Source organism: Simochromis diagramma, unplaced genomic scaffold, assembly GCF_900408965.1.
Source record: "Simochromis diagramma unplaced genomic scaffold, fSimDia1.1 OVJJ01000816.1, whole genome shotgun sequence".
In the NCBI taxonomy this organism is placed as follows: Eukaryota; Metazoa; Chordata; class Actinopteri; order Cichliformes; family Cichlidae; genus Simochromis; species Simochromis diagramma.
This window is the reverse complement of record NW_024386908.1, coordinates 6891950-6903222: the sequence shown is the minus strand read 5'-3', so window position 1 is coordinate 6903222 and position 11273 is coordinate 6891950. Positions and strand designations below refer to the sequence as shown.

Below are 11273 nucleotides of genomic sequence, written 5' to 3'. Positions count from 1 at the left end.
TGTCTGCTGAAAATCAGAGAATATTACATTATTGAAACTAAGCATATTTGTTTAAGTATTATACTTGAACTCAAAGCTATTTACATTTTAGGTGCATAGGTTTTTCATATTTATATCCTGTTCATAGCCTGTACATAGCTTGTACTCACTACAGCCTGTACATACTTATAGTTATAGAATATTCACAACATACCTCATACCGTGTACATTATAACATAATAGACCCATTTCTGTAATATACTTACATATCTATATTATTGCTAATATATATTGTAATATATCTATATCACTAAAGCACTTCTGGGTGGATGCAAACTGCATTTCGTTGCCCTGTACCTGTGCATGTGCAATGACAATAAAGTTGAATTCTATTCTATTCTATTCTATATGGTGATGGGAAAGAGAAAGTGCACTCTTTTAAGTCACTTTTAAAATTTTGCATATTAGAACATAGTAAAAATTTCGGCCTTACTAGTTTCTAATACATTTTTAGGAAAAACTAAACAAAAATCAAAGAAATGTGTGAAAAACGGAGAAAATTCAATTATTCAGTAGCTTGAAGCACCAACTTTAGTAGCTATTACTGTGACATCGTCAGCCTTTGTCCCAATTCTTTTTACTGTATAAGTTTCAGTTCGCTAATTTATGCACAGCTCTCTTAAGGTCTTGCCTTAAGAGAGGTTGAGGTAGAAGTTTTGACTTCGACTGGGACATTGCAGCACCCTTTTCAGCCATTCTGTTGTAGATTTGATGCTGTGCTTGGAATCATCAAATCAAATCAATTTATTTATATAGCACTTTTCACAGGATAAAAACCACAAAGTGCTTCGCAGTAATATAAAACAGAAATACATAAAATACATTAATAAACAAACACACAGCACAAATCTAATTAAAATCTAAATGAATGAGTCTTAAGCTGCTTTTTAAAAGAATAAATACAATCAAGGCAACGTAATGATGGAGGGAGAGCGTTCCACAACCTGGGGGCCACCGCTCTAAAAGATCTATCACCTCATGGTCATGATGCATGACCCCTTTTCAGCCAAGCTTTAGCCATCAGATGGATGTCCTCACATCTGACTGTAGAACACTGAGATGCACAGAGGAGTTCTGTGGCTGCAAAATAAGCCCACAGGCGTACTCAAAATGTGTACTTTCAAAAACTGCATCTGCAATTTACTTTCATTTTTGTTCAATAAATAATGACATGGTGTAATGCCATGTGTCACAGTTCATCTCAGACTGTATTTTCATAATTAAAAACCACAAAAAACGACCATTTAAGGACCACATAACTTTGAATTGTATCCTAACACATAAAACCTTAGAAGTGATAGAGGGTGTACTTTCGTTTTGTCATTTTTTTAGGTGAAATACACCATTTTTGTTTTACATTATATATAATGTAAAATAGGCATACAAATATATACATTTGTATGCCTGTATGGATTCAGCAAACCTGGCACATTGTAGTTAGACATGCACAGATTAACATTTGGCGGCTCGAATAAATTAGCCTGTCTTACTGAGTTTTGTTCAGAGGATACGAGCGCTTCCTTGATGCTAGCTGTGGCCATGTGGCAAGAGCCACTCTGCCTTTAACCGCGGTTAAGCTAAGCATTACTCCCGGATTCCAATATTTCCGAATGCACCTGAAAGCGGCACAGACCCCTCATCCAGCACATCACAGTGACGTCCTGTGCGGATACAGCAGACAGATGCCCTGACTGCTACGGTCCCAGGTCTACATCCGTAACGTTTTCTCCATGTAAAAGGGCGTTTTAAAGCCCGGGGGAGCAGCAGCAGAATGCAGCGGAGCGCGGTGGTCGTGGTGGCGGATAAAACGAGCTTGAAAAGGCCGTTTATTTTTGCAAATTCAGTCCATATGGTAGGAATTTTAAATCAATGCATTTAAAGCCCAGGGGCCTGTTTGATATCTTTTTATAAGGTTAAGTAGTTCATTTGTTGTCGTGTTCCCACTCAGATCAATTAATCTAAACTAAACAATGCTGTTTTGTCTGTATACCACGCGTGTCGCGTGTAGTGTACTGCAGTGTTTGCTGTATGGTTCTTCCAATGTGTTTTTAAGGTTATACACTAAGAAGTCATCAGAAATGGGGGTGAAATTGCCATTGTGATGAATTTCTGCCTTAATATAAGGACACCCATCCTTTTCTGTCCATCCTCACCCCAGCATCTTCCCTTCAAATCACATATGCAGTATTCTCACATTGGTAATGTTTACAGTGTTCTGTGTTTTCCCAGCTGAGTCACATGTAAAGGCCTTCTGTTTTGCTGTGCTGTTACCTTGCTGTTCAGTACTTCTGCCTTCCATCTGCACTCAAAGGAGCTGCTGCTCCTTTAAGAAGTGACACCCATGATTTAAGCCCTAAACTGAGAATCTTTGCAGTTCCACATTCCCCGAGCTGCAAAACAAGCAGACCTATCATTAACCTCAAATATTTATTTCATTGTGACATCCTCTTAACTCAAAGCTGTTTGCACACTTAACACATGTTTGCGTTCTTCCTCTCCAAAGGCGCTGTGCTTCTTCTTGCTGACAATGACAGTGGCTTATCATCGAGATATCTTACAAACTGGAAAAGTAAGACCGACTTCTCATGGTTTTGGGGTTTGGAAAAAATAGTTTCAGATGTGCGCATTTATTGAAGGTGGCAATAATGCTTGTCAGGCTTCAGTGGAGACAACTGGGGGTTTATACTAGGGGTCTCATCAGTGTCCTTGAGGAAGACAGTGAATAATCATCATGCTCAGTGCACATCTTCTGAATGCAAGCATGACTGTTAACCTCAAACAAACCTTAAAAGTGAATGTTAAGTGTAAGCGAAATTCAAGTCGGGTGAAATCTTTCACAAATGTTTGATTCAAGGCTTATTCATCAAAACTGACAAGTCCAGTCGGTGTATCATTTTAACACCATTGTGGTTTTTCCTCTTCAGATGGTGTCTACTGTTTCCGTAGTGATGTTGTACGTGATAGAGATTGGCTGCCTGCTGCTCTCGGTGCTCGGCGTGTTCGGAGCCTTCAAAGAAAAGAGATGGTGTTTTATTCTGGTAAAAGTGTGTTTGTGTTGCTGCTGCGCATGTGGGTCAAATCTATGTCAAATAACAAAGCTCGACTCATTCATTATTCTTGTTTTCGATTTCGTTCATTTGATTTCTTTGTCACTAAAACTTTCACTGATTTTGTTTGTGTGCAGTATGCAGCTGGGATGGCAGCAGCCAGTCAAACAATAATTGTTAAAGCAGCACTAAGTTACCAAGATATTTATGAGGTATGGCATTACATGAAGGCCCTGCAGTAAAATGTCACCTAAAGCTGCTAAAAAAAAGCTTTTGCTGTGGTCTTAATATGCTAAGAGAAGATTTTAATGTTGATTTCTCTCTCCTCAGAAACGTGTGGTCAATGAAGAGTCCAAGCTGCTGTCCATGATGCCACTCACTACAACAAGCCAAGCCAACAAGACATGGCTGTATCATATTCAGCAAGAAGTAAGCAGAAGTTACTTATACAGTGGGGGAAATGATTATTTGATCCCCTGCTGAATTTGTAAGTTTGTCCATACAAATGGACAGCCTTCTAATTAGTACCTTGAGGCAACTGTTGTTGTTGTTGTTGTTGGCACTATATAAATAAAATCGAATTGAACTGATTTTGATGATAGTTTCATTTTACATAAAAGTGATAACTTGATTTGCATGTCATTGACTTGGTGGTGAAACCCTTGTTGGCAAGCACAGTAATAAGATGTTTCTTGTAGTTGGTCACCAGGTTTGCACACATCTAAGGAGGGGGTTTGACCCACTTCTCTTTAAGCTTCTGCTCCTTCAGCTCCTTTGACATTTTTTCTATAGGACTGAGATTTGGAAACTGGGTAGGCATTAATGAGCTTCTTCTTTATGCACTCCTTTGATTCGTCTTAGCATGTTTTGGGTCATTGTCATGCTGAAAGATCCATCCATGACGAATCTACTGTGTTCTGTCTGTCTAACGGAAGACGTACATTCAACGGTACACTGCCCCATCTGTTGACCCCTCAGTGCGGTGAAGCCATCCTGTACCCTTAGCAGAAAAACACCCACAAAGCATAATGTTCACCAACTCTGTGCCTAACTTTGGGAAGGTGTTCGTTGAGTCTGTGCAGGTCTACAATCTTGTCTCTGACATTCTTTGGAAGCTCTTTGGTGTTTCCCACGGTAGTGGAGTGGTTGGAATGCAAGAAATGGATTCTGTGGACAGCTGGGATTTACACGCATAACTTTGAGATCAGGAGTATCTGCAATCGATTGACCGATTGTGAAACAGCAAGTCTGTGCGAACTAGAATTCTGGCTGGGTTAGAGGCGATCAAATACTTATTTCACTCATTTACATGCAAATCACTTAAAAACTTTTATGCAATGTGTTTTTTCTGGCTTTCTGGTCTGTCACCAATAAAATGAAACTGTATATTAAACAGTTTATTTCTTTGTAAGTGAGCAAACCTATCATTTCAGCAGGGAATCAAATAACTATTTCCCCCATGTTAGGGCCAAGTTTTTAATACTATGTGTTTAAGTTCTCCAGTACAAACATCTCAAACACCTTGGTGATACAACCTTGGTTCTCTGTGGTAACTGTTACACAGACCATTATATACTTGCTTATTCCCTTTAGAAACAAACTGAAGTTCAGGCTCCCTGCTAGCTCCCAAACCCAGTATATTCCGCTGTAATTTAAAATAAAATTTGATTGGCCATTTATCCATTTTCTTACACTTATCCTTATATCAGCGGGCGGTGTGCAGCCTATTCCAGCTACCATAGAGCAAGAGGTGTGGTTCACCCTGGTAGACTTTTTGTTGTATTTCATTCCAATTTGGCTGATAAGTGTTGCTAGTTATGGAACTGTAAATAGAAACTATAATGTAACATTATGATAAAGGTCATGACTTATTTTTGCCCTGTTTGTTTCAGCCAGCTTTTAGCAACTTTTAAATCTACAGCATGTTAGGATACTCTGACATAAAAGTATGTTTTATGTTAAAAACACTAACCTCTTTTTGAGTATTAAAAAGATCCAAAGTGTGCCTGCCTCTGCTAACTGCTGACTTTTGCCTTTTTTGTATACAGCTAGCATAGTGCAGCTGTGCTAGCTACACTTTGCTAGTGTGAAAGTGCTTTGTTGTCAATCATGCACGCCAGAAACATCTGCTATTACTTGTTTTCTGGTCACCACTGACCACTCGTGAGTGTTGTTTGGTTTTGTTTTTTTTAATTTGGCTACCTCAGGAAGGAAATGTTGGGTTGCATGCATTATGCTTAAACAAAAGAATAGGCCCATTACAGTAGCGATGTTCAGACCCGTTGCTTTAATGACAATACTCTCCCTCTGACGCCAAGAGCCTTCCTGAAATTCGTATCTTTGGAATAAACACAAGTCTGTAGTGAAGGTTTCCAAATCCAAACCGAACTAAAGGTCAGAAATCAGTGCTACACCTTGTGTTAATGAAACTTTAAAGAACTGTTGCAACTTTTTACTAAATGATACAAAAAATAATTACTGCTGGACCTGTTTTGAACCTTTGTGTTTCACCTCCAGCTGGAATGCTGCGGTCTCGTTGAAGGTTACAAAGACTGGGGCTCTTCCATCCCTTCATCCTGTAACTGCCAATATCCAGGAAAATGCGTGAGTGTCTTTCTTTTATAAGAACAGTGGTCATTATGTTCATCTCTGGTCCTGTAACCACACATTGTCCTCTAGAAACTGAGGAACCAATGACATATTTAAATTAGCAGTTTCACTGGTGAAACTTGAAGACACATTTGGTTTTCCCCATAGCAAGTGCCAGTGTAATTTGAGTCCAAGTAAAGCAGTTTTTTCATTTAAATATCCAACTAGCAATACGATGAATGTGGTTATTTATTCCTCTTTGACTCTGTGTATAGCTTAAGTTGTCTTGGATTGAGGTTAACTAGTTGTTGTTTATCCACAGACCAAAGTAGAACTCATACAGTTTTAATGGAATACTGCATTTGAGATATTTCTGAAAAAGATTCAGGCATACCTAAATAAAAAATCTAAATGGAAACTAAAGTTGAATGTATTCTACACTGTAAACCCAAATGTAAAAGGAATATAGTTAATAGTAAAAAAGTAAGTGCTATTTAGTCCTCTCAGCACATCATGCAAGTACGTACACATTTGGGTTATTTATTTCAACCATTTTTTGTCAAAGTCAGACATTTATGTTTATGATTTCATTAACCTTTCTGTAATTTGTAGCATGAATTTGACTCTGAAACGCTGCAAATCTGTTGGCTCACTTTAAAAAATATATCCCGATTGCCCGCATGCGTGTTGTGGCTCCCCTGCGGCACTCTGAAAGGGAATCTAAATACATATTTAATGAGATCAGCTGCAAAAATAACTGTGTCCATGGGCCAGATTCACTAACACAGCACGACAGTGAAACCCTCTTTAGGCTTTAAAAAGCTGTTGTCAGGATTTAACAAAGGGGTGCCGTGTCAGTTTTCTGACTGAAACGCAGAGAAAGATGTTTTGGTGGTTGGCCTTACTGTATATGTATTAGTAGGAATTTCCCTATCACTGCACAAAGTTTTGGAAGGAGAATATGAATCTTGCAAATTGGATTTATTAACTTTTGTAGCATGCAGTGCAATGTTAAATTTAATGCTGAAAAAAGCATTTGTTATTTTGGGCGTGTGAGTTGTGATAGTTGGGAATGAGAAGGAGAAATGTTATCAGAAAGAGCGTGTAACGGTGATGTGTGGACGACTTAAAGCCATGAGAGCAGTACTATATGTTCTGTCACTTTTATAGTTGTGTTTATAGCCATTTCTTTTTGCCGCTCATTATTAATGCTAGTATTTTATATTTAAAAAGTCTCTGGATGTCTTTTCTCAGCAGTGCGCACACAGAGTGGCTTTTGGGTATTTTCTCTCTTTTAAAAAAGTCTCTACATTGGAGCCATATTGAAATGTCTGCCAACATACAGCGATTAACTTAACTGTGCTAGTGTGTCAGACTTACACTATTAGTGCGTGCAGCCTCACACAGACTCCAGAAAAAAACAAGAAGAATGTGCATATTTGTGCATGTGGAACAAATGTTAATTAATGCAGGGACGACTCATGATCTGATGGTTAAATAATGTTTGGTGTTCTGTGCATCACACAGGGCAGCTGTCATAGATTTCAGGTTTATGTGGTGGAAAGGTTTGCAATAACACACTGAATAATAATCCTACACTCTGTCCTTTGGAGGAAAGATAAGTTCACAGTTATAAAAAAAAAAACACATTTTTCTTCAGTCTATTCTCATCTAGAGACACGTGTAAAGCTTGACCTTACACTGTCATTTATGTTAGGATATAAATTGCTCGTCCTCACTTCCTCATCAGCTGCGCATGTTTTGGAGCCACGAATCTGCACTTGTATTTGTATACGAAGTAACTGCGTCTTTGTGGACAAATGAGTGCATTAATAGTTCACCCATCAGACTTTCCATTCTCATAGGGGCATTGTTTTTGCAAATGCATCATCATGTTAATGTGCCCTGTGGCTTTATTTCACAAAAGTGTTTTTTTGGCAAACCTCACAGTAGCTTTTTGATGCCAAAAAAGGGTTTTTCACTGGCGCAGTTACCTAATCTGGCCCTAAATGACAACACAATTTCTAACAATTAAGCTGTGCATATTTTATTTTTTTACTTGGTAAAAAAAATGGCAAGGACTATAACTCTGATTCTAACTGTGGCATTTCCATCTTTTTTAATAAATATAATTAATCATTTTGTATTAATGTGACATTTTTATCTATACATTCATACGCCACGTCATCCTATACAGTTAAAGCACTTTATCTAACTCGCATATATGCACAGTTTAATGCACAATAAACCTACATGTCGTATGCATGTCTTTGGACCGTGGGAGGAAGTACCATTAGTGTTTGGAGGATGAGGCTCAAAGCAGAAGCCTGATTGCTGTGAAGCAATAACGCTACCCACTGCACCACCATGCCACCCGGTGTTTAAATAAGGAGTTACAGTACTTGTTAGTTACTAAAGAAAAATCAGGCTTTGGGTACTTGGTAGGGGTTCGCATACACTTTAACCTCATTCTGGGTTCTTCTAGTTAGATAATCTTTTAGCGAACCTAGTTTTTGGGGAATTTCTAAACTTAAATCATCTTATGTTTTTTTTTTTTTTGTTTTAGTTCTGGGTTTCAGTGTAGCTTCATCAGCATGAGAGTGTGTTGTGCTGATCAGCAAGCAATAGCAAGAAAATCTGAAAAGAACAATCAACGCCGGGCACAGCTAAAACCAAAACTGGTGAAATTGTCCTCAATTTGTTGCATTGTGCAGTGAGATTTTGTACTCTTCGACAGATTCGACTACGAGGCAGCGCCACACTCGGGGCTCCAAAGAACCACTATGTTTATCAAGAGGTAAAAAGAAAATTCTTAAAAACAAAAAAAATATTGATTTCTTGTAGACTTTCTTTCTGATTTTTAAATTCAGGCAAAGTTTTTTTTAACCCCTGCACAGTGAATCATCACCACTTTGCTGGAGGTGTCCTTTCTGCACAGTATACTTAAAGTATAATGATATAATCTTGTTATCTGGCATAGATGAAGTCAAAACTAACTATGCTCCTCTACCCGCCTGTACTTTCACTTTTTCGTTCACAGCCTTGCCTTCCAATTTACGTTTCCGAGCTGAAGCTTGCATTCTCGTTGTCGATGGGTATACAGTTTGGAAGCGGAGTGTTTTGGGTATGTGGTTTTTATATATATATATATTGTTATATGTTGGTGAAAAGCATCTTGAAATATTTTCCTTGTGCTAACTTTTCTTTTCTTTTCTATTCCAGGTTATTTTACTTGTTATGAGCATCAAGTTGATGGACCAGATCAGAAGGAAACAGGACTTTATGGCTCTTCTCGAATCAAACAGATACGTTCCCGGTGCTTTCTAGCCCCCTGCTGTTTTAATACACGCATCCTAATTTCCATAACCTGGCTGTCTTATCATTTTTCTGTGTTGATGTTTAAATGCATGTCTAAAAGTAATCTACTTGCGCACAGTAGATAAGATTTAAATGACTCGTCTGCCTTACTGCTGTAAAAAAATTTTAAAAAAAGGAGAGAGAGAGAGAAAAAAAAGTGCAATTTAATGACATTAATCAATCTGAACTAGTTATCACATTTTCTTATGCTTTTTTTTCTGGCTTTTTGTTCTGTACATTAAGATTTTGGATATATATCAGTGAGGCTTTCAAAAGGCAGATATTAATCTAATAATAATTAATCTGCTTCGATGTTTTATTGAAAGCTTGCCTCACTGAAGCCAACTGTAAGTTCTGAGTTTTGACGTATGTACCTCAAGTCAAGATGGCGTAATGAAACACGAATACTTGTCTTAAGCACACATTGACTTTTAAGCATTAGAGCAACTAATAATCTTTGCAAAGTAATATTAATAACCTTTATGTAGCAGCTTTTTTAAACACTGTTTACAAAGTGCTTTGATTCAGTTATTCATTTAGCCATGCATATTACTGCATAATCAGGTGAGACAAGGGAATGATTCACATGTCTCTGGGACGGCAGAATGTTTTGATGCCTTGTTATGCACACTGAATATCTGAAACCTTGTCGCTGATTTCAGTTTTTCTTAAAGCACATCTAAAAATTCGACCTTGTGTGATCATGCCCAGCAGAGAGGAGCGGGTGAGGAGGAGGAGAGGGGATTCTATTTTGTTGCACATACAGTAGACACGCAGTAAGATCCTCTTTGATTTGAAGGTTTTGCACAGATGTTGGCAAGGCTGCTGCAAAGAGGTTGTGAGAGGCTCTTGTAGGAAAACGTGCCACCCAATTTCTTGCAGAGACTGTAACGCCCCAACTGATGCAACTCTCACCAAAGAAGCCTTTATGCCACGCCGCGTCTACTTTAACTTGCTGCATGAGCTGCCTGCTGTTGAAACGTCTACTCGACTCATATATTGTCAAATTAATTTAATCTGAAGCAGCAGATCCAGTGTCTACCTGTGCACTTTAACCATTATTGCCTAATATACACGTTCTGGCAACGTATGGTGTCTTTGTTTCTGTCACACACTGTTTTTGTTTTTTTATTTGCATGACATGATGTAATATTTTGTAAATAGAATGAATAAAACAAGTTTTGTCTTTTTTTTTTTTTTTTACGTCTTCATTTTATTTTGTTTTCTTACAAAACTGAAACTGCCCGTCCTCTTAATGACGCTAACAGCTCGGTTAACCCAGCAGCAGATGTTGAGGAATGTAAATGATAGTTGTATGCATTTTAAATGTAATAAATTTTGGCAGCTGGCCTAAATGATACAGCACAGTGAAAAAAAAGGCACCTCATACTAAACACCAGTATATAACAAACACGTCGTATTAAAAAATGAACACAAAGTAGAAATATAAAACTCGAAATACAAAAAAAAAGTAAAAAACAACAAAACATCGACAAACCAAATTTTACACAGTATAAAAAAATTAAAAGCTACCGAATCATCAAGTATTAAAACAATTCACACATGATATTCAGTTTGTTTTCGATATATGTTTAGTTATAGTAGCTTTAAACAGTGCATTTTCACTCAGTGTTGATATCCCAGATCAATAATCTCAATCAACTGAGTTGAAATTCAGAAAGTCATAATAAAGCAGTCCATAATGGAGTTGTAGGATATGATATATTCAATATAACCAATTATCATAAATATATTTATTATTTAGCATGCTTAAATAATGGCCATCACTGCTGGAAGCATCAGAACTAGCAAAGACATCGGAAGTGGTCTGGAGGCTCTGTGAGGGTGGTGCAGTTGCCTGCTTTTGCCTCTGCACCTTAGTTCACTACCGAGGTGTCTCTGTTTCGATTCAGCTGGCACAAGATGGCTCTACACAACACGAGGGACTACATCTACAGGAAAGTGAAAGAAAGATTGTTTATTTTACTTCCTGTTCATCTTCTGTTGTTTCTTGAGTTGCTTTGAGTCCTCTTGCAATTTTAGAAAGAGACTGAGGAGGGCAGAAAAGCCAAAGAAAACAGACACTTGCTCGCCTCTGGTTTCTTTAAACTCCATTTTTCTGGTCTTTTATGCTAAATTAGTAGGTTGCGACTGTACTTACCCACAATAATAAAAATCCCAGTAACGTGCCCAAAAAAAAAAAATCTTAAATCCATGCATGAGGATTTCAACAAGGTACGT

At 37.8% G+C, this 11273-nt stretch overlaps 1 protein-coding gene across 1 annotated transcript; it reads left to right on the top strand.

The window, feature by feature from the left end:
• The first annotated feature begins 1540 nt into the window (after positions 1-1540).
• On the top strand, positions 1541-9180 carry LOC120735908 (tetraspanin-8-like). Its single transcript, XM_040035681.1, has 9 exons — positions 1541-1891; positions 2543-2608; positions 2964-3077; positions 3224-3298; positions 3417-3515; positions 5604-5690; positions 8413-8472; positions 8716-8799; positions 8898-9180. The coding sequence occupies exons 1-9, from the start codon at positions 1811-1813 to the stop codon at positions 9000-9002; spliced, it is 771 nt and encodes a 256-aa protein (XP_039891615.1). The 5' UTR covers positions 1541-1810; the 3' UTR covers positions 9003-9180.
• The last annotated feature ends 2093 nt before the right edge of the window (positions 9181-11273 follow it).